Source organism: Scleropages formosus, chromosome 6 (assembly GCF_900964775.1).
Source record: "Scleropages formosus chromosome 6, fSclFor1.1, whole genome shotgun sequence".
Taxonomy (NCBI): Eukaryota; Metazoa; Chordata; class Actinopteri; order Osteoglossiformes; family Osteoglossidae; genus Scleropages; species Scleropages formosus.
The window spans coordinates 3,566,748-3,590,881 of record NC_041811.1 but is presented as its reverse complement, the minus strand read 5'-3'; the positions used below and the strand labels follow the sequence as shown (position 1 = coordinate 3,590,881).

The 24,134-nt window shown below is 44.7% G+C and overlaps 1 protein-coding gene across 1 annotated transcript in view; it reads right to left on the bottom strand.

Moving 5' to 3' along the window:
• Window positions 1-289: 289 nt before the first annotated feature.
• Window positions 290-24,134, bottom strand: part of LOC108923587 (leucine-rich repeat transmembrane neuronal protein 4-like) — a 68,987-nt gene continuing 45,142 nt past the window's right edge. The window contains exon 3 of the mRNA XM_018734436.2: window positions 290-568. Within this exon, the coding sequence (XP_018589952.1) occupies window positions 290-568 (279 nt within the window). The remainder of the gene's footprint in view (window positions 569-24,134) is intronic.

Below are 24,134 nucleotides of genomic sequence, written 5' to 3'. Positions count from 1 at the left end.
GGAGGGAAAGTCAGGAGGTGGAATCAGGAGGCAAAGTCAGCGCAACAGTGTCAGTAGGTGGCGTTATACAGGCGGAGTCAACGCTGAACTCTCAGAAGGCGGAGTCAGCAAGGCCGAATCAGGAGGTGAGGGTGTTATCCCAATGGAATATTTGTGACTGACCAACAGACAGTGCGTCAGGAAACACACACTGCAGTGCCGCCATGCAGGAGTAACTGCTGTCCTTCAGCACACCCACAGTGCTCCTGTTTGGGGTCCTGTGGAGTCCCAGTGGCCCCTTCCTCATAAGCTAACGTCCCAAGCCGAGCGTCGAACGCTCCACGGAGGGAAAGGTGACGCAGGGCCCCTCCCTGGGCAGCCGCAGCGAGGGCGGGGTCCGCGGCACAGGGGTTGTCGAGGTAGGGGCTGCTGCTGGTGTGGTGCTCAGTTCCTCAAGGCCCCCAAGGCCTTGCCGCGAGCCATCGAAGCCCATGTTGACCCGCAGCGTGGGCGGCTGGTGGGCCTGGCAGTAGTCGACGATGGGTTGCTCGTGTCGGTAGAACGTCAGTACGCTTACCTGCTGAGGAATCTGGGGTGAATAGGTTGTGGGGCGACAAGAAACAAAGAACAGAAAGAGCAGAATCAGTTGGATGGTCCTGGGAACACCCTCGTTACCACATTGACTGGTAAAGAATGGGGTTTAAATTAAAGGATGAAAAAACAGATATTCATTTATTTGCACGGCATTAATTACTAATTGAATTTCTTCCTCCAGCAAACTCCACCTCAAGCCCCTGTAATACCGCTCTCCCATACCCACCAACTGAATTAACACCCTTAGTGAGGACAGAGCACCCCTGGGCTTCCAAATGTCCAAACGTCCTTTTTCAGGATGACTGACACCCCTCAAAGTACAGTGGATGTTAATAAAGCTCCAAAGAGACCCCTCCCCTGACATCCTTTTTTGTTTAATGGGAAACATGCAGACAATCATGCACATGTTGTTTACTGAGGCGTCGAGAACCGTCGCTTTAATTGGAGCCAATTAACTTGGGTTTGATGGCAGACGCTTCTAAAATGCAATAATGATGAACTGAGGCCTTTGGTGACAAAATGGTGCACAAAAGCATGATAATTAGGAAAAAGTGGGGGAAAATCAGATTTAATAATTTAGTAAAATCACAGCTTGCAACAGAAACAAATCTGAAGAGCCAAGGGTATGACTGGCAGATGCTGCTACACTTATAGGGTCCATGATATGGCTCTCATTGATCTATCACATTTTTGACCACTGGTCAACAGACAAGGTTTCCACTGAACTCATGGAGCAGATGGGAAAACACACTTATCAGAAATGCCCCTCGTGGCTCTCAGTTCAACTTCTTAACCATTGTTAAAAACAGAGCACGCACACACACACACACACACACACACACACACACACACACACAGTCAATCCACACATACCTATCAGTCCCACTCATACTACCTCTGCAGGTTCTCAGCTCCTGAAGGACAGCGGAAAAAAGGCAGAGGAGGGGACCCGTCGTGATGACCATGCATCGACCGTATAAACGGGGCTGTTGGCTGCTCCAGCAGCTTCTGCTGCTGATCTCATCGATTCCCTCCTCTGTGCAGATTTGCAGGTCGAGCAGGTTGTGAAGCCATCACGGTCAGGGGGTATGGGGGGCTCACGCTCTACTTGCTCAGGTCTCTCACATTCCTGTTCATTTGGCCTTCTGAGTACTTCAGAGTAATTTACTCAAGTAAACTGACTGCAATACGATGTTTTTACACCTTTGATGTGGAAAATTGTGATGACTCTCAGACATCACAGACCCACAGCCAGGAATATAACCACGTGTAAGACAGCAGCAGAGGGATGTGGGAGGACCAGCTCCTTGCACACGTGTGTTACGTGAATGACGCTGAGTTCCCACACACTCGTGCATAAAATCCCTCCCTGTTCATTTGTTAATTGGTGAAAATCCCATTGTGGGCACTTGACTGGATTAAATCCGAGCTCCGCGCCAGTCCCCGCTTTGAGGACTGCATTGCAGTGTCACGGCGTCCCCTACTCTGCTGTGTGTTCCTATGTATAGAATGCACTGGACTTTCGGACACCTGTTATTATGCTGCAACTGGTGAACTGCAGTTATTGCCCTGTGGCTGTCCTCATCAAACACATTTCCTCCACTACCAATGTGTGAAACGACAGTTTTTGTTGGTTAAACTCAGCGATTTTCCATTTATTTCAGATGTGTACACAGAGCGGCGTGGATGGACTTCCTCATGGGGTAGGCTCGTCTGCACAGTCGTTGGGTATGATAACAAACAAGCAAACAAACAGCCGCCCCCCTGGTGTGCTGACCTGAGGGAGGGCACCAAATGTACACAGTGTGACATGCAGCTGCTTGGGTGTGTGGGGGTTCAGGTGGGTCCAAGATCAGAACCAAACAGCTGGGAACATCAACCTTCTGTACTGAAAGCAACATGTCTGGATACTTGTAATCAAAAGATGTTTATGCTTTTATCTTTAATGATTTTTACTTGTTGATACCCTGGCTCCTCACCTCATGAACACGTCTGTTTACATTTTTTTCATCACTCCACAGTCACTACTACCACTAAGTTGCAGCTAATAGTGTCAGGGCACCTGGTAGCATAGTGGTTAGTGCTACTGCCTTTAACTCCAAAGATCAGTTTGAATCTCACTTCTTGCTGTAGTTCCCTTGAGCAAAGTATTTACCCTAAATTGATCCAGTAAAAAATTACTCAAGTGTATAAACGGGTAAGTAGTTGCAGATAGATTAACATTTCAAGTCACTTAAGAGAAACACATCAGGTAAATATAATTGGTTAAAGTCAGATGTCTCTCGATTTTTTCACTTGTTAGTTGCTGTCTTGGATATAGCTACAGTAAAGAATGCTGTAAGACATTAATATTTTTCATAATTGGTAACAATTTTAAAATGTATGCTAATTTAAACTGAAAATGACTGAAAAGAAAGACACACTGTCTCCCCAAACTACCATTCTATGCTGATTCATCCCATAAATGCATGTATCTCTAGTCATAATTTACTCATCACCGACACTCAGGAACATCAGAAATGAGCTGTAAACACTGTGTTTATTGCCATTTGTTGGCTTAAAGGGTAAACACAGATTGTGTTTGCTTCACCTCAAAGGCAACTTTTAGGAAATAGACAAGTGAAGAAAATGTAATTAGTTATAAATAAGTTGGAAAATTGTTTATACCTTTGAAAATTCATAACTTGACCGCTTGTAACATGAGAAGTCAGGTTACAACATAGTGAGCAGCAGTAGTTTACATGATTGTACGAGCATTCTCTACGGTATTCCTCCAGGACTACACTGAACCACAGTGCTGTTTCTAACCAGCGGAAGAATATGTGAATCTCTGTCAGCAGTGCCACAACAAATCGTGGGCTGTTAATAACTCACAGGAGGATAGACTAACGCATCACTAAGGAATCTAATCATCCTTTCATTTTCACATTCATTTACAACACCTACACTAACGCATTGTTTACTTCGACACTGTTTAAGGCTATAATTGCTTCCACAGCATCTCTTACATATGCGCACACACACTGTCACACAAACAAATTGACACACAGAGAAGACTAGTGCTAATTTGCTGTATTGTCAGTAGATATCACATTGCTTTCCGAGCAAGGTGTACCACAGTTGTTATGGAGTGAACTGTGTATTGTTACCCACAATGCAGCCAGATTCTGCTCTTTGACTGTAGTGATTTCAACAGACCTCACTGCAGGTCTCTGCCTTCAGCCACATCTCTGTCCTGCTCTGCCAGCCTGGAACATTTGCAGCCAAAGTAGCTTATAAAGAACACCTTGGAAGTTGGATATCTGACAGAAACAGAGACCCCTGTCAGTGGAACCCAGTCTAGTTAAACCTTTGGAGGACTCAAGCCTGGAAACAGAAGACCTGAACCAAAAGAGCTAATTTTTTTGCAGTCACATGGAATAGGACTGAATGAGGGACAGAATTGTGTGGGAGACAGGGGTGGAATACGGACATGAGAAGGTTGGAAGAGGGATTGATGAATGAGAGAAAAGGGGCAAAAGAAGAATGGAAGATGGACAGAAGCATGGGAAAAATATGGAAGACAGAAATGTGATGGAAGACTGACAGAATAAGGGAAGAAGAGGCATGGAATATTGGTGGAAAAGGGGTAGAAAAGTAATGGAAGACTCACTGAATAAGGGTAGAAGGGTGATGGAAGAAGGATAGCAGAAGAAAGGAAGAAACACAAAAAAGGGGTGGAATAGAGGTGGAAAAGGAATGGAAGTGGGCAGGTCAAGGGTCAGAAGAAGGATGGAAGAGAGATGAAAGAGGAAGAACAGGCCACCTTGTTTTTGTTGTGCCTCTAAGGGTATTTTTAATAAATTATCTTGCTGGGACGCGCTGCTCAAGCACCATCCTGTCAGAAAACAGGATTAGAGACCCGTCCTGGTGGCAAATGCTCGAGAAATAAAAGGGTTTTTGGCCCAGAGGCCACTGGCAGCATTTTAATCAGGGATACTGGGAGTGATTGGGGCTTTCAAGACCGGGACTAATGGGGTGGGGCGGAGCTGCACACCTCCACCCTTCTGCGCCTGCTCTCTGGGAAAAGCCATCTCCAACCAGGTTTTTGTTGTGTTGTGAATGTAAAATACCCCCGCATTTTCAGGGGCTATAGGAGTATTCCCCTTCCCTTACTGCTCATCATTTAATGGCCAACACATAAAGAGAGAGTCAAGACTAGCTGGAGGGACAGGAAGCTCACATAACCTCAGAGCTCATTGTGAAATGACCCTAAGCTGATGTTTCTCCCAAAGTTTGTTTACAGATCAGTCTAACGAGAGTGCTGAGTCATCCTTTCTGAGCCCAGTGCCAACTTTAAATTCATTCACCCACCGCCGGTAAACAGCATTTCACACAGACGTATAGATTTTCTCTTCACGGCTCCTAAACACCACAATGTGTGCATCCATACTTGAGTCAAAAATGATTCTGCCCTGAGACTAAAAATAAGGGAAAAAAAGAACAACATTGTATCACAGATTTTTTTTACTGTTCTGAGGTTTTATTGCTTTACTGCTGTTGAAATCATGGAAATAGACCTGAATTTTTCATAATGGTCCATCTTCATGATTGATGTTTGAACCAGCAGATGGGCACTTCCTGCAGCATGAGATGAAAACTATGGCTGGATGTACAGCACATAACTTTTGAAATCTTAAAATCACAAGATGTCTCACATGGAGTACGTTTCCTGAAATGTTTGGTCCTTTCAGCAGAGACCCTAGTAGATGTGTCCCTGTTGAGAATAATGTATTGTCACTCTTAAAGTCCGACCATCTTAAAGCATTGCAATATTAAAGTTTGACTATCATCCAAACAGACATTCTGTATGAAGTACATATGAACAGCTGAAGCAGTCAGAAATTCAAGTTGTTGTGGATGAACTTATTGTGTGGCAACAGTTCTGTCCAGAAAAGCCAAAGATGAGCCAGAAGTGAATATGAAAGGTAACAGCAATTTCGTACCAGCCCTTTACCTTGTGCTTCATATTGTTTTCCTCTTTTGAGCAAGCAGTCACAATCCTTCTGTGTTAGTACAAGCATTTCATCTATCCCTTAGGTACAAATGACAATCACCTGTTATTCCACTTTGAGCTAAACGTTGAGCTGTTAGAGACTGTAACATCTCTTTGTGATAGACTTTGGGGTGTAGGAAGACTGGAAGACCTGTCTGAGACAGAGTTCAGATGGTAACAAGAATGCAGCTCCTCTTTGAGATAGAATTTGAGCTGTTAGAGACTTTAATTCCTTTTCGAGATAGGCTTTGGGTTGCAACAAGACTGTTAACTCTTCTTTGAGATAGACTTTGAGCTGTTGAGACTGTAAGACCTCTTTCATATGGACTAAGTATTTCTATAAGACTCAAACCACTTAAGCAGTTTCATTCCAAGAGCACATGGATACAGGTCTGGTCGGGTTTAAACAAAGGTTGAATGTCACTCGTGAACAGGGTTTGTAGGCAGGTAGGAGTGTAAATGGTTGACATGCGCTCACCCACTGCTATGTACACACGAGTGGCCTCTCCAGAGGGTGCCTCAGCCACTAATCTCAATTAAAGTGATAACAACAACTTATTTGGCAGTAATTATGATAAATTGTGAAGTGTGAAATTAATGAGGGGGAGCATGCGTTCAGCCACTGAAATAATTAACGAAAGGCTACAGTTTTAAGAAAATAATTACAACCCTCCAGCTGCTGAAGTAGGCCCTTGAAAACCACGTGAGGAGCTCCGAATGCAGGAATCAATCTGAAGGGCAATGGTAATGAGACGGTGTGTCAGGGGAATAAATGCCCATATTAGGACAGGGACACAGTGTTGAGGTCACCTGGAGAGTCACCCTGCATCAGTTTCTCTCTCTTGGGGGTGAAGGGTGCACAAATACAGAGACACGAAAAGTAAGGTGCTGCTATCGCTGGCAGGTCGACAGCAGACTTGATGATGTGTTGTGACTGGCAGCAGAAAACACATGATTATCGTGATTAATACTATTTAGACATGACACTATTCTGTTACTTAGCAGATGCTTTTAACCAAAGCTTACATGGCTCACCTTTTAACACCTGCTCTCCATTTCTACAGCTGCAAATTTTACTTAGGTAATTCAGGTTATGTAACTTGCTCAAGTGGACAGCAGGAACAGCAGAGCTCCGTCTGCACTTGCTGCAGGTTATGACCCATCCACGTAGCTCTAAATGCTTTGCACATATTATCAGAAAATGTGCATCTTTTTCTGAGCCTCTCCACATAACTGCCAGTCCTATAAACAGACTCAACAGAGGCTCCAAGTTCTCTTCTGGGCATTGAACTTTTTGGAACTTTTATGGTCATAGTTCCAGTTATCCCAGTGCCGTGACATCTACTGGTGGTCTGTTATAAGCTGGTGTTAGCATACTGCTTCAATTCAGACTGGTGTTCTCATACTTCAGTACCCCTTTTATGAATGCCAGATAGGAGTGAGACAGAAACAATTGTCCAGCCAGAATAAACCTTATCAGTGATTTGCAAATGAGGGTCCTGTTAGAATGAATCACGTGAGGACAAAATAATCAAACTTAACTGTATGAATGCAATACAGGTCCTCATCCAATTAGAATGAATTGTGTGAGGGTACACACACCCACCCACCCACACACTTTCTGAACCGCTTGTCCCATACAGGGTCACGGGGAACCGGAGCCTACCCAGCAACACAGGGCATAAGGCCAGAGAGGGAGGGGACACACCCAGGACGGGACGTCAGTCCGTCGCAAGGCACCCCAAGCAGAACTCGAACCCCAGACCCGCTAGAGAGCAGGACCCGGTCCAACCCACTGCGCCACCGCACCTCCTTGTGTGAGGGTATTACCTATTAAACCAGGCAAGAGAGATGCAGACGATCATCCAATGAAAATTAACTTAGTGAGTGAGTTATAGGAGATGGTCCAATCAGAATGTGCTGTCTGTTTGAGATACACATTGTCATCCCATCAGAATGATCCCTATGAGTGAGTCGGGGATGATCATTCAGTTAAAACCAGCCATATTAGAGAGACTTGGATAATCATCCAATCAGAATGAACCATGCTAGCGATTCACCAGTAATGGCTCTATCAAAAATAAATGTGTCAGTGAGCGTTGGATCATAGCCCAGTCAGAAAGAACCATGTGAGGGAGATTCAGCTGATGGTCCAGTGAAAGCGAATCCTGCCAGTGAGTCCACCGTAATGGTCCTATCACAAGGAACAGGGGCAGATAAACCTGGTGATTATCCAGTCAGATTAAATCATGATAGGAAGCCATGGATAACAGTCCAATCAGAATGACCTATATGAGGGAGACTCAGAAATGGTCCAATCAGAATGAACCATGAGAGCATGCTGCAGCTGATAGGCTGCTCTTGACTTTCTCTTTTTCTTCCCTGGATGCACGCACAGCTGCACACTTTACTCATCTTTCCAGGAGATGCCACAAAGCAGATGCAACTGTGAATGCAGATCTGATTTGTTGGTGCTGTGATATGCCCAAACATCCACTTGTGGTGCTTTTTAAGTGCTAAAGATCAGCAGGATCGCTGCACTCCTTCAGCTCCACGTGTCGGTAAAATTCAAGGACATTCAGTGCATCAGAATCAAGCCTGAAGAGGCTCACACACATTTTCTTGTTGTGAAATAAGCAGGAACCGCTCATGGGGTGGAAATTGAAGAATGGGGACCGAGAGAATGTCACTGTCACTTGCCAAGCTGGGCCCAGATTCCTCGAAAGAGTGTTATCCACTTCACTGCCTTCTTCAACTAAATTGCAAAATGCTTACGATCAGATCAGGAAGATGATGGCAAATAGCATTGTTCTCTAATTTGGTAGGTATTAGGCAACTCTTCTCCTCAGATAATAATAAGGTTATCTCCCTGTTCCTTCGGCATCCTGCATCTGCCAGAGCGAAGGGTTTACCTTAGATTTGTTTAAGGAGAGGAACAAATTGTCATTAATACCAACTGGGAAGTGCAGCCAGATGTTCAAATGTCAGCCGCTGTGAATTAGCACTGGTACCCAGTGGGCTACACTCGTTTTGACCGCTGGATTGAGCTCAGCCAGGTAATTGTTACTGGACAAGGTGGAGGTGTCAAGGGGTCACCTGCTAATGTCAGGTTTGTGTTAGAGAAACACAGAGATCAGGAAATTATGTGGGAGGAAATTGCTGCTCTCATCTGAGCTTCAAGCATGCATCGAGAAGCAACAGTTACAAGGAGGGAAACAGCCTTTAGCGAAGAAATGGGTCCCAGTTAAACATGCGCACACTGGAAAACCCAGTATTGCCACTCAGTTGGTCAATGGATGCAAGATCATCAAAGCATATAGATTAAAGAGAAAACTGGTATCTTGTGTGATTGAGAATGATGTTCAGTTGATTGTCTCAAGTGTAAATGTTTTATTAGCAGTCAAGATGACATCATTAGTGGGGGAGTAGTTGGAAGAGGACAGCATATAATCTATGAAGTGGCTCTGTTCAACAGACTGCCATGACTGGTTGATCAGTTCATGACCTTCATCCATATTATTCTGGGGTCCTGGTTGTGTTAAACCCACCTACATGCGTCTGATCATAGTCCAGTGATGGCACCCTGGATGGACCCATTGTTCCCATATTGTTATGGTGACATTCTTGCTGAGATTATGATGTGGGTGTTTACACAAGTGCAAGACTAATGAACACATACAGCCTTATGATATAATATAACACACACACACACACTGTCTGAACCACTTGTCCCATACAGGATCACAGGGAGCCGGAGCCTAACCCAGAAACACAGTGCATAAGGCTGGGATACACCCGGGATGGGATGCCAGTCCATTGCAAGGCACTCCAAGCGGGACTCAAACCCTAGACCCACCAGAGAGCAGGACCTGGTCCAACTCACTGCGCCCCCCGCTAATATAATATACACACACACACACACATTTTCAGAACCGCTTGTCCCATATGGGGTCACAGGGAACCGGAGCCTACCCAGCAACACAGGGCATAAGGCCGGAGGGGGAGGGGACACACCCAGGACGGGACGCCAGTCCGTCGCAAGGCACCCCAAGCAGGACTCGAACCCCAGACCTACTGGAGAGCAGGACTGTGGTCCAACCCACTGCGCCACCGCACCCCCTAATATAATATAATATAATATAATATCAGGAACGCAATTAAATATTAAGTAATACTTTGCAGCATGAACTACTGCAGGTATAGTTGATTTCTTTAAAGTGTGAGATGTGGAGGACAGCAGCGGATGACCATGGAAGATCACAACCAGGGCTCTATATGTTGAACCACAGAGCAGAGTCCTCAAGTCAGGAATAAGCTGAGACAGGGCTTGAGTTTACAATTCTCATGCAAATCACAGAGTTAAGGGAAAAGTTCTCTGAACGACCCACCCTGGGAACCTAGTGCACCCATCCATCTACATCCCTGTCTGTCTTGAGAGAAAGTCCACCCCCTCCAGCAAGAGGTGCTCACAGCTTGATCGTCTCCAGAGATGCCTGGAGATGGATAGAAACACATTTAAACCTCAGTCATGGGAGCTTTTGCTCTATGATCCCCCATTGCGTCTCTGACAAGATGGAGGTTTTTATATAGAAGGAAGCAAGGTGACAAACAATTCTGGGCGTGTGTGTGTGTGTTTCGGAGAAAGAATGGTATTACCCTCTACCAGTAATATGCTGGAATACAGCTTTGGGAGACATGTCAAGCCAACAATATGTCAAATGGATGGACGGCAAGAGAAAGAGGTGATGACAATAGTATGGACCTCAGGATCACAGAACAATCAACCCAGGTCCATTTGGCAAAGATTTTGAGGACCTTGAGACTGTAGAGGAACCACGGTTTTTTGGATGCCAACACATATTGGGAGACAGAAGAGTGATGCACCTGCTTAGACTGGATGACAACACAGAGATCAGTGATGCACTATGACATGAATGGTTTGTTTGGACATCAGCATGGACCTCTGGTTTTCAGAATGATGTGACCAGTATTTTTGAATGACAGCTACATGTGAACCTCTGGACTGCAGAAAAACAACACAGCCATGTTACAGATAAATGTAACAGGTTCATTTTGATTTTCTGATGCCTTTCTCCAATGCAGCTTACAATGTAGGATTGTGCACTAGCCTACGTACATTTACTCATTTATACAGCAGGGTAATTTCTGATGTCAATTAGACACAGTGGCAGGTGTATCTTAGTACCTTACCTGATAAACACAGACCAATTTCTTGTTATGTGTCCCAAATAGTTTCCTGAAAGTCTGAAGTCAACAGCTCAGTGAGCTTTTACCCGAAACTTCAGAAAATAGGTTGTTTTTGCTCTTATCGCACGCACACCTCGTATCGATCGGCTGTGTCTTCTTGAGGTAATAGCAGGTCCTTCTCCCGATGGCCCCATCTGATAAATGAGCAGCGACACATCAAATTTCAGCTCAACGGGAGACAAAGAGCCACACGGACAAAAAACAGACAAACAAACAAAGGAAAAAAAGATACAAAACGAGAGGGCCTGTGAAGTGCAGTGGCACAGATCAACTTCCAACATTCTCTTTCATGTCTGATTTCAATATTTCTAACTAGAGAGACTTTAATATCAGATTGTCACTCATCAGAAGAGCTCAAAACCAGAAAGTGAATGCAGCATGACCAAGTCCATTTGGGCTGTATCCTCATTGTGATCCGACTTCACACACTCACACTCTCTTTACCGACGAAACTGGTACCTGTATAGCCCTGAAAGTGCTTATTATATATTGCATCATCTCACACACATACACACACACACACACACACACACACACACACACACACACTCTTTGTTTATTGCCATTTATAAATATGCATATTTGGTACTGCTGAAACTAAGGTAAAATTTTCTCCTCAGGGATAGAAGACCATGCAAGGTCAGGTTCAGGTTGAAAAAGATTTAAGTAAGGTTCTAAGGTAACAACAGTAACCAACACTAGCTTCTGTCTTCTCTGTCATCATCTTTGAAAGGGGTGCCAAGTAAGGAGCAGAAGGAGGTGGTGTAACAGCCCCCTTTTGCTGCTGTCATACCCTTCAACATACTTACTCTGAATTGATGCAATAAGAATACCCTTCTACAGTATGTAAATGGGTAAATCATTGTCAACTACACTCTCTGTGGCTAAGCCCACCACGCTCTGTGTGGGACACTTTAGTTACCATGCTTTTATAGAGTCCAACATGGAGGGAGAAGACCACAAGCTTCTCACTGTGGCCTGGAAACCATTTTCATTAGTAACCCCCCTTTGTCCTCTGTGAGAATATCAAATTCACATCACATCGCTTCCCATTCCAGAGTACCCCATGGCTCCTGAGAAACAGAAAATTGAATAAAAAGCCTGTTTCAGCTCCATCATGCGACATTGGCTCTCTCTCTGACCATTTTTCCTTCATCTGAAACTACAGCAAGGGGCGTATAACTATAAGAAAAATGACCAGAAGCATACTGGGTCCAGTTCTAGTAAGAGGTCTGGTCTAAACCATTGAGAATGAACCATTATGAGACTAGATCATTGAGAGACTGGACCATAGTGAGTCTATGCTATCAGAACACATGATCATTGTAAGACTGGACCATGGTGAGTCTGGATCATCAAAAGATCCATTATGAGACTCAACAAGTGAGACCAGATAATTAGAACTAACCAACTGTGTCTAGACCATTGAGAGACTGGACCACAATGAGATAAGCTCATTGTATTATTGGATCATTGTAAGACCGGATGATTGCGTGTTTGGGCTGTTGAAAGACTGGACCATCAAGTGAATGGACCATCATGAGACTTGATGATGGAAATCGTGGACCAGCACACGACTGGAACTCTTTCTTCATCCTCAAACAAAGACTTTCACTAAAGTTCAGTTCAAGTCCTCAATAGCAGATGAGCTCCTGTATAACTCAATATCGTTGTTGTGAAAGGAATGCAGAGTATACAGGCTTTTCAATTATTCACAATCCATCTATAAATACTCCTGTTTTCCATGCTCCTGACAGAGAGGAAGTGCTCTGCTCAGAACTCTCCTTTTCACATTGAACTTAATCAATCACTTTAATGTATCGTAGTGATGTTGGCATGGCGACCTGCTCTCAGACCCCGCAATGTGTCATCCGAATTTTCCCTCTGGGACTGCCATAGGCACCTGTCTGACAGCACAGAGAGATCGACAGAAGAGCTCTAAGGGACCGTCACTGCTTGCCAAGACGGAGCAATCTGGAGAGGAGATGGCTTTGAGGCATCTACTGGTGGAGTTCGTGAGAATTTTAAATGATGGTGACTATTATCTTCTTCACGGTGATGCAGCGGGTTTGGCTAAGGCCTGTTCTCTGGTGGGTCTGGGGTTTGAATCCTGCTTACGGTGCCTTGCGATAGACTGGCGTCCCATCCTGGGCGTGTCCCCTCCAGCCCTGCGCCCTTTGTTTCTGGGTTAGGCTCCAGCATGTCACGAGCGGTTTCAGACAGCGTGTAGTGTGTGTATTGCCTTCTTTCTTAGTAGTCATGATGTGGCCATGAGAGGGGAATGGGGGCTATCAGGTCATCATTAGTGATGGTGGTGATGGGGGTCGATGTACCACAGCATCAAGGTGCATCATAGCACGTAGGGAGCAGATTCAAGGCACTCTGTTAGACATGGAAGCTTCAGACAGAGAGTGATGGTTCTGAAGTATCTACAAAATTCTGGGGGAAAATGTGGGGCAGTTACAGAATGAGCAATCGGGTCACTTGGAAGGCTTCAGTAGGAGCAGGAAGTGACAATGTTGACCTCAAACCTGCACGGTGTGCGTCCGCCCTCCGGAGAAGGATGCTAAAACACGCACTCCTCCAACAGCTGCCTCATCTGCCTGGTCTCCACCGACAGCACAAGCACAAAAACAAAAGATGTATGACACAGGTTATAAAATTTTGCAAAAATTATTAGTCAGATGCATACTGATTGGGAACTGAAGGAATGAGTGACAGGATTGGCTAAAGAGGACATTAACAGTCCCAGCACAACACATAACCCTGTGTGAAGCACAGCCAGCAACACCTCGAAAGGAAGCCACAACTACAGGTGCTGTGCCTCAGCGAAGTGTGTAATGTGCACCATAGTGGAAGTTCTAACATGGGTGGCCCAGATGAAATGGGAAGAGGGGGTCTTCAATGGGACGTGCTCCACACTTCGGGCCTTCTTTTTTTTGATGCTGTCATTTTTTTTCCCGAGATATGAGCCAGCCTAAATTTAAAAGGTTTAATCCCATGGGTCCGTACGGTTGCTGACAGTGGAGGTCTGAAACACTTTGCACACTGGTCCAAGCGGTACCATAGCTACTCATACACACTCACACAAGGGCAGCAAGTAGCGTACTTAAGAGCCATTGCCTTTGGACTCAAAGGATCCAGGTTCAAATTTCATATCCTGCTGCCATTTCGTTGAACAAGGTCCTTACCCTGAAGTAAAACAGTAAAAATTGCAGTATAAATGAGTGAAAAGCCATAATTTACTTTGGAGAAATGCACCACCTAAATACATAAATATACAAGTACTTCTCAGGTTACGACATTGACCTTATTATATTCACATCCTGACGTTTGGTTGTAACATCTTATGACAACTACTCCACCTGTGTAAAACACTTGTGATTTCCTTAAAGCTACTTTTCATTTAAAACAGCTGGCAAGAGAAAAAGTGAGTATTCTGGTGGAGCTGGAGGAAAAAAGGTCAACTAACTTTGAAATGAAAGCGAAAATAATAGAGCAACATGGAAATGTAATTACAGTACTGTGTTGTATTTCTATTATTATTCTATGTTAGGATTAACATGAATAATGTATGAAATTAAAGAGAAAACATAACAAAGCGCTAGTATACAATGTAGTATTCATGCATGTTGTTTATATGTCCTTATGGTTCACATAACATAAAGTGACAAATTTGATTTTTGAAGGGGTTAGTTGAAATGGAACCTATTCCAAAATTACTTGAGTAAACCAGTTTTATGGGGGGTGGGGTGGACCGGGTCCTGCTCTTCGGTAGGTCTGGGGTTCGAGTCCTGCTTTGGGTGCCTTGTGATGGACTGGCGTCCCGTCCTGGATGTGTCCCCTCCCCCTCCGGCCTTACGCCCTGTGTTGCCGGGTAGGCTCCGGTTCCCCGCGACCCCATGTGGGACAAGCGGTTCCGAAAATGTGTGTGTGTAAACCAGTTTTGTACATTTTGGTCAAATGTGTTTATCAGTAAAAATACAGTAAAAAAACAGAATGACTACACTAATTGAGAGATAATGGAGGGCAATGGACAGGGTTGACTAAAATGAGTAGGCAGATACTGTCCTGAAGAAAAACAGCAGCATCAAAACCTCACTGCAAAAACAGAGCTGCTGTGGGACCCTCTTGATGTTGTCACTGACCCCCTGTGGAGCCTGCCTGCTGCCCCCCCCCCCCCCAGAGGAAATCGGCAAGAGATGAGAAGGAGCCTCGTTGGGGTGGTGGTGTACGGTGGATCAACAACAAGACGGATGGAGGAAGTAGCGCCCTGTTGAAGCCAATGTGTATTACCTTCAGCTGCACTTGCCTGGAGGCAATCAGCAGGCAAAATCATAAATAATAAAAGAGGGTTTTCAAAAAGCAAGACAGAGGACAGACTGTGAACATGGTTCTCTTTAGATGCCTCAACCACAAAGTAGCCCAAAGAGTCAGTCCCAAAACCAGGGATGAAAGGTCACAGCCTTTAAGCTCCCAGCTTGTGGCCAAAGGACCATATTTCAGCCATAAGATGGATCGACTTCAGGACCGAGACCCTTGTGAAGACACCATGCAGCTTGCAGCTCTTACAGCCACTCGGGGTATTTGTCAGATGCAGGAAGCGCCGCAGGTCCCTGTAGATAAAGACGACAGCTCGGCTAATTCGTTATAACAATCCCGGCGCACATCAAAGCGGCTCTGCTCGGGAAAAACGTTCTGAACGTATCGTTTCATTGATTGATTTCACGGGGTGCTATCTGAGCCCTCTTCAGCGCTAGGTGAAAATCCTCGTTTTGAGCAGAGGCCTCCGACTGAACACCACTTCACAACCTCAGCGGGAACTTTACAGGATTAAACTTCTATTTACGATATTTCTCATTTGCAGACTACACCTAAGGCTATATAATTTCTGGCCGATGCCGGCGTCCGTTTCACCGACACATGCTGAAGTTTGATAACGCAAAGTTTCCTTGGCCGAGCGCAACCCTCACGCCACCCCTGCTCGTTCGCATTGTATAACACTGTATTGTTGATGATCCTTGCACCATGTGCCGTTTCCATAGCGATGACAGCCCGCATCAGCAAGGACAGCACAGATGAATCCACAACGACGGCTTCCTCAGAATAATTGCACGAGCAACTACGCCTCTGACTTTTAGTTATGCCTACCCAGATTCCCACTTTATTTTGTATTTTTTCAGTGTTTAGTGCTCATGGATGCCTACAGAAGCTTCCAAAAGCAAGCCCTGTCTCAATTTATATATCTACCTCAAGGGTGCAAAGCAGACACCTAGGCCTACTGGTTCACAAGACAAGTTTCTTAACTACTAAATCATATAACGTAAATGAAGCAGGAGTAAGAATATGTCAAAGCCATTTTTTGATATGCTTCATGATACCCAGTTCATGGCTTATATGAGTTTTGCTATTCTGGTCCATAATCAACCTCGCACAGATGGGAAATTACAATGCATAAATAAATAGAGTTTATTGTGCCTGCGGCGCATTCACGGTCGCGCTCTCTTTGGTACTTTTGCACAGGGTTGGCGTTATTTTCCTGTTGAAATGCAACTGTCGCATTTTGACAATATTTTTCAATCTGTTGTTTTGAGCCACATTAAGTGGATTCAGATGGCAGTGTATCATGATCTCTGCTAGAAGCAGAAACGACTGTTTCAACGTTAGCTGTTTGGAAGGGCCACCATGGCTAACAGAAATTCTGCCATCCACAGAAGTGCTGCATCCCCAGAGAAGCCTGGAGGAGAGAGTGGAATTCGACAACTTAGAGAGCAGAACAGTACCAAATGCTGACGTTATCAGTGTTCTGAGACCATTCCTATGGTCAGTCTCTTTTCATGTACATGTACAAACTGCCAATCCAGAATAGTCCCATGTCCCATGCCTCTCTGGGGTTTTATGCAGTTACTCGTGTGATGAACATTGGTTTATATGGTGGAAAGAAACATACTAAATGCACTTAAGAATCACGCATCTGCATCTAAGTCTCTCTTTCTGCTAATGTAACGCACACATTGTAGTTTCTGAGATGTATGTTGCTTTGGAAAAAAGTGTCTGCTAAATGAATAAGTGTAATGTAAATGTTCCTTATCTGAACACAGGGTCTTTCTGTTGCTGATTCTCTGCATGCTCCCTGTTCACCTTTTTTATACACCAGGACCTTGATATGATCACTGTGTGAGAGACAAAGATGTCTTTACTCTCAAAGATCTCTTCTTTAGAAGCACAATAGGGAGTTCAATGGGTGAAGCTATCAGTTTGCTATTAAAAGATCTGGGTCCAAATCTCTGCTGTAGTACCCTTGTGTCATGGTGTCCTCCCGGCGCAGATGAGTTGGACCCAAGTGCGGAGCACAGGAAGCGAAATCAAGGGGTGATCCAGCAGACACGGTCAGGGAAACAGCCAAAACGGTCACCGATCTGTGAACAGAATCTGAATGGCAAATACGAGAGTCGTTGTCCAGGAAACAGGCGAGAAGTCATGGCAAACCAGGAAGTCGTAAACGAGGAGCAGGTACTGGGAAACTGGGAGGTCAGGAGAACAGAGGCAAGCAGGAGTAGCGCAAGAGAGCAGCAAGTCTGAAAAAGGTTCCACAACCTCCTGTGGTCCGGGCTGTCCTCTTATGTGCCTGGACCCTGCTCAGCTGCAGGTGTTGTTTGTTACCGAGGTGGAGGGAGTGACACTTTGATCAAGGTACTTTCTCTGGATTGATACAGTAAAAATTACCCTGCTGAATAAAAGGGTAAATCACCATAAGCAGATTAGTGCAAAAACCTCATATCACAAGTCACTTTAGACAGAGGTGTCTGATAAATAATTTATAATAACACATGGCCCAGTTGTCTTGATATTACATCTGTGTTATTGAATCATTATATTCAATACCTCAAGATCTTGTATAATAAAAGAGGTGGGAAATTAATACAGCAGAGAATAAAAATTTTATTTCTCATAAACTTGGAGTAATGCACTCACTCAAACTGATTTTTGAAATTGCATTTCAGCTTATCATGTAAGATTTGTTTGCATTTGGCTAAGGATAGTGGTCCATTGCCTCTAAAATACTTGACAGTATCAAAGAGCCAATTGCTCATTTTTCTCAAAGTGTTGGATGACTGTGTTGCCAAAAGGATCCCCATCCGCGCTATCCATGTTGTTTCAGGTCATGTGTGTTGAACCCTGAAAGACCTGTCTCACAATACTATGTTAGTATAGTATATTATAGTAGTATATTATTTTAGTTCTACTCCTACTCTAAACTCAGTTTTTACTGATCTAATCAAATAAATAATGCTGCAGAGCAAATCTTACCAAATATAAGTGTCACGCCCACAACCGCACGACCCGCCTCCACACCTGCAGACCATCAGGGCACACGAGTATAAAGGGGTGCGACCAGACCAGAGCAGATTGTGGAACCTCCATTGAGCAAACCCAACAAGTGCCTCATGCCCTGTGCTATTATTGTCTGCATTTTCCCTTACGTCCTCCTCCTGTTCACCTTGATGACTCCTTTGGCTCCCTGACCTGTGCTCCTGTTCTCGAGTCTGACTCTAGCCTGCCCCTTTTCGGAGGACGATTGCAAGTTGCTTGAACCTAGACCATTCCCGACCATTCATTTGGATTTCCCCTGCACCTGCATCTGAGTCCGCCACGTCCGTCTCCTGATTCTGGAATGATAATAAGAGCTGCAGACCAGTTGGTGAGTTTACAATTGTGTTAAAAATAACTGATGGTGAGGTGAAAAAAATTTAAAACTATGTTATGTTTGATGTGCAAAGGCAGGTTCCATTTATTTGATCATTTGTGTAAGTTAAAATAGAACAAATTAGTACTTGACTTAAAGGGTTGATTCATGTAAATGAAGAAAGTGATCAAAAGCATGGAGCAATGCCAAGCATTTTAATTTCAATCACAGATTCATTTAAACCACACAGTGAAAACCCCAAAAAAGTGGCCCGCTCCCCTTGTCCCACGCGTGTCAGGTGCATCAGAGTCAAAGAGCTGAGTCTTTCTAATAAAGAAAATAAAAGGTTTCACCATTGCTGAGGAATGATCTCGCCGACAACAGCAATTGAGCAAGGCGAACAAGGCGGGAGTTATCGTTACAACTAATTACCGTGTGGTGACACTGGAGAAAGATGACACTGTAAACATTGACATGTGACTCATTCTACTGACTTAACAGCATTTGTTTGCAGGAAAGTGACTAATCCTGCCCACGGCTCCTTCACCACTTTACACGGCAGCAGCGGGACTCCTGGGAGTTTGACCTGTAGCTTGGCAGGTCAAAGGACCCCTTCATTAGTCTTCTATGTGATAGAAATCAGGTGCAGGTACGAGGGGCATGCATGCAAGTGTTGAGCTGAGGCTGAAGAATAGCCCACCTGACCAACGGGTCCACATCTGAACCAGGCTGTGGCATTTTCCACAGGTTCACGGTATTTGCGTTTATCTCTGAGCACATTTAACTCTGTGAAAGTGCAAGTGCTCATCACATAAGCAATAAATGGCCTATAAATACCTTTTGACTGAATATGCAAATATGCTATCCTTTGGCAGCTCAGTTAGGTGTAAAGTTAAATGCCAGATATTGCAAACTCTGATATTAAGAGGAATTTAAACCCCCAGCATAATGCAGGAAGGGTTTGTGTTATAGGAAAGTGGCTATTCGCAGTCCAGCTGGCAGAGGCTGACATCAATATAGATAAGAGCAGACACAGGCATTCTGATGTGTACATACACACATATGGGCCGGCTAAAAAAAAAAAAACCCATAATTCAATGCATTATATGAATTTCTAGTAAGGAAAACAAAGCATGTCATGTACACTACTTGTTGTGGTCTCCTAAGAGTTTTTCAGCAGTGGACCTTCTATCTATCCAAACAGATGGATGTTGGGTTAAATTAGGCCAGAACTTGCACTGGAAGCCCAAATGAGGAGACTGAGGTTATCATACTTTGAACACATCATGAGAAACTGGATCTCAGAACAACAGTGATGCTAGATGAGGTTGGAGGAAGAAGAAAACAAGCAGCAACCAGACGGATTGACTCAATCATAGTGACCATAGACACAGGATATTTCGGAAAATTTAGAACTAGAACTGTGTGAAAGGTGGTCAACAAGCCAACAAGTGCGTTTTGATGTTCCGTATGACTATGGTGAATGCCCACCACGACGATGTCACTCCGTCTTGTTGTTTGATCAACAACAGTTGACATTGACCTGGCAGTAGTTGACAACAATAGTAACAGTATGGCCATTCTTTGAAACAGAAGAATGTTTAGGTGGATACTATTCATGTCTGAGGGATGAAGAAGATGGAAATCTACTTTGCATTCTGAGGTCCAGAACTTGACTTAAACAGAAGTTAAACCATCATTATTCAATGTTTACATGTTCAGATCCGGTGACTGAGGAGACCACAAAAGATTGCTTCATCGTGGTGTTCATGGACACACAGATAAATCCATTTATCTGATTACAGGGAACCACATGATCACCTAAATTGCTTCATTTTTAGTCTTTCAGACAAATAATGGATAAGAACAACGTAGTGTAATCATACGACCCACTAAGTCCCACAAAATGGCTGACCACATCATGTTGTACTGTAAGAAGCTGCATTTAGGTTGACTTTCTTCAAACAGAAACCCATGTGAATGTAAGAAAAGGAATAAAAGTCAACCTATGAGACCCTGCTACTTTTTTATGTTGCTTGCAGGTCCAGCATTTGAGCTCATTGCTCTGCTCTGGAAATGTTTGTGCCCTAGCCTTGGAAAGAAGCTGTTTTGGAACAGCAGCTCCAAGACAAACAGCAGCTTTCTGGAGCTCGTCACATGCGGTTGGTTACGGTTCTGTGGTCCTTTTTGGGGTTGTGGTGTCCTGTTACCTGTCCATCTGTCCCTGTTAATCCCAGTCCATGAGCTTCACTTACATCCTCTTTTCTAGACCAGCTGTGCTTTGTTTGCCTCAAGCAGTCATTATGCCACCATTCACAATATTCGCTTTGTCATCTCATCACATTAAAATCCCATTTTTTGTCTTTATGACTGATGGACTTGCAATTGAACAAGTTGTAGTCCTTACTGATTGGGTGCTTCCAGTATTTTGTTCACCTACAGTATGTGTTTGCACTGTAGTGTGTATGCTGGACTGGATTTATGTAAGAGTATGCTTTTGCAGGCCTGAACTAACACAGACAGACAGACACACACACACGCACATTTTCTCACTGCACTGAAACTCAGCTACATTCCTCTGTAGAATCCTGAAGGATTCCTGTTTCCTGAACCCAGTGCCAGCAGGGCATGCTGGGTAACAGGCCTCACAAGGGGCAGCTGGCTAACTGGCATGAAGGAGCACTGGGCTCATGACCAGAGTCTCCGGGACGCGCTCCCGGGCCGGCTGCTGTTGCACCCCTCCGCAAAGTACTTAAGATCCACTAAGTAAATCTGCACAGTGGTAAGCATCCAGCTGTTTCAATGTGTAGTATAAATTATGTAAATTGCTCTGATTAAGAGCTTCTGCTAAGCAAATAATCAACACAGTTTTATTTTATTTTCTTTGCCAGGTTGCTGCTGCTTGCATTAATCACAGGTGTCGCGCGCCGACACGGGCCACTGGGACTTTGAACTCAGCTATGAAAAGGAAGGGAATGAGTTCCATGTAACATGCTAATGGGCTGGGCACCTATCCCTGTGGCACAGCCGGTGACAGCCCCTGAGAGGAGAGAATGTCACATCAAGAAATGGTGTGCCGGCTGCTCGCAATTTTGAGTCCCGTTGCTGGTGCGATCTGCTGGAATTGGACCGGGTGGCAATTTGGGCCTCTTGGTCTCCTGGGGCGAAACAGCGAGGAAATGGAGGTGTGGTCGATGAGTCCCCCCTCCTTTGCTCTGCCGCTATCCGCAATGCGCATTACCACACATATGGCAGCAGCAAGACCGAGGTTACGCATTCTTAACCCACAATGATACTCTACATTTTTCATTGAATGCTAGGTGCTTTTCTTGAAACTGACCCATAACTTCGACATCTGGAAACAAAACTGTCAGACAGCAAGCCAGTGCAAGGTAAAGCAGGGTTCTTTCTTTTTTCTCCTTCTACCATGCTGTCTCTATATACTGGCTCTTCATTTTTAAAGATACAAGCATTCTCCAGTTTATTTGTTTTCAACTGAATTTCTTCTGCTTATCTGCTTATAGGGATGCATATGCAGCCTGTGTTTACCCTCCGAGCCAACAGATGGCAGTAAAGAGCACCCAAACAGCAGTGGGTTGTGGTTTCACCCTAATTCAGCTCATTTAAAAGATACAGATGAAAAAAATGACGAACTTCCAGTCCCAGCTATATTCATTAGTTAAGGGGTCAGAATATGTATTCTGTTTTTATCATTTAAGTATTCAATCGATGCTTAAAAGGACCCTAATTACACAGGAGTGTCACTGGTGCATAGTTTATTGATTACAGGAGTGTGCTTTTTGAGTTATGCTGTACTCTTCTCGTCTCTGCAGAGAAAAGCAGGGCCATGAATTAAGTCTTTACAAAAGCTTAAGCTTTATTACAGTGCTCTCCCCTGTTTGTACACTCTGTACCTGTTCAGCCTGCGTCTTGGTCAAAGACTTGGCTCATTGGCTCAGGTGTTCCTCTTCCAGGCCTCTCTAGACTCACCCCACCGGATAGTAAGCTGACTCGTGCCAAAGCGTGGAAAAATGTGGCCGAAGTTGAGATGTTAGCGCCGAGATTAGAGGGCGAGAAATGTCACTCTCTAATCCTTTAATCGCCCAAGTGCCCCCCTTCGTCTTGTTGTTAATTAGGGACTGTCAACAAAAGCTCTGTGTGGCATCGCTAGTTTAGAGAGCGTCACAAGAACTGGGAACCCGCACTGTTCCAGCACGTTGGCCTGTGACACCTCCCAGATACTGACTCATCACTAGTTCCGGTTGGGTTACGATTGAGCAAAGACACTTCTCCCGGGACTTTGGAGAGCGCATCTCAAAATACACTTATTAATAATAGATAGGATCAGATGTGTTTAAAAAAAAATCACACAGTGATTTCCAAACAGTCCCACTTACACAGAGAATGTCAACAGACGAACCCATTAAAGTTATTCATAGGAGAACAAACAAACAAACAAACAACCAAACCATTAATTAATGGTAAGCGTATTAAAAAGTGCAGAGAATGAAATACATTTAATTAAAGGGGACTTTCATGTGAATGATGCAGCAGTTTGTTTTGCGCTGCCTGCAGCTCGCATCGCTGCGGAATGTCAAGCGGCCCGGGAGAGCGGCCTATTGATCCGCGGCGTCACCATGGTGACAAGCGAGGCCAAAGCGATGCCCAACATGGCTCTGGAGCGCACGAGACAACAGCACGGCAGCGAAGGTATGATGGTAGGGCACGTGCCAGCAGAAGAAGTAGTGTTTCAACCCTGTGTCCAGTTTTTTAGTGGCTTTGCCACATGCTTTATGAAGTGAAATGGTCCTGCAATTGCGATGTGTGCAACGGCAGGACAGGGACACCTGTGCAAACAGCCCACCATATGTTCGTATGAGAACACAAATCTTCTGAGTGAGCCCATTGCCGTCATCTTTCTGTGGCGAAGCAGGTGGCTCCCGATGTCATGCTGCGTGCAGTGATAAAGCCCCTTTGGAAGTGTTAGTGGTGTTACCAGGACAGCCTGCTCAGGAGGAGCATCCAGCGGACAGGTGTGCTCTTCTCCGAGTGTCAGGTACTGCCAAGGATTCTGGGATGTCTGCTGCGAAGCAGTTAGCCATTGCCATGGCAACATGGGCAGCAGAGCCTCGACAACACTGACCTCAGTAATTCTTCAACATCACGATGTTAATGTCACTCATCACCCTATCTTTGAGGCACATCCCAGGGGGCTCTGTGTGGCCAAAGTCCACAATCGTCCAGCAGCCCCTGTGTACCTGTTGTGCGTCTTGGTGGAACATGTGAAAAACTCTTTTAATACGCTATTCAATGGCATCCTGAGCTCTGAAAGCAGCTCCTAAAGAGGTATTTACTGGTGAGAGGCACTGGATTCTGGGATGCTTGTTGCAGAGCAGCCATCGCCACGGCAACCTTATGTAAGAAGTCCTCTGTTATTATCGCACTACACGGTAGGTGCTGTTACACAACACAATGTTTCCGGCTTATAGTTGCACACGGTGGGATACTGTTACTGGAGTGATTGATGTTACATGCGACACTCAAATGTTCAACAGCAGGACCCCAGCTGAA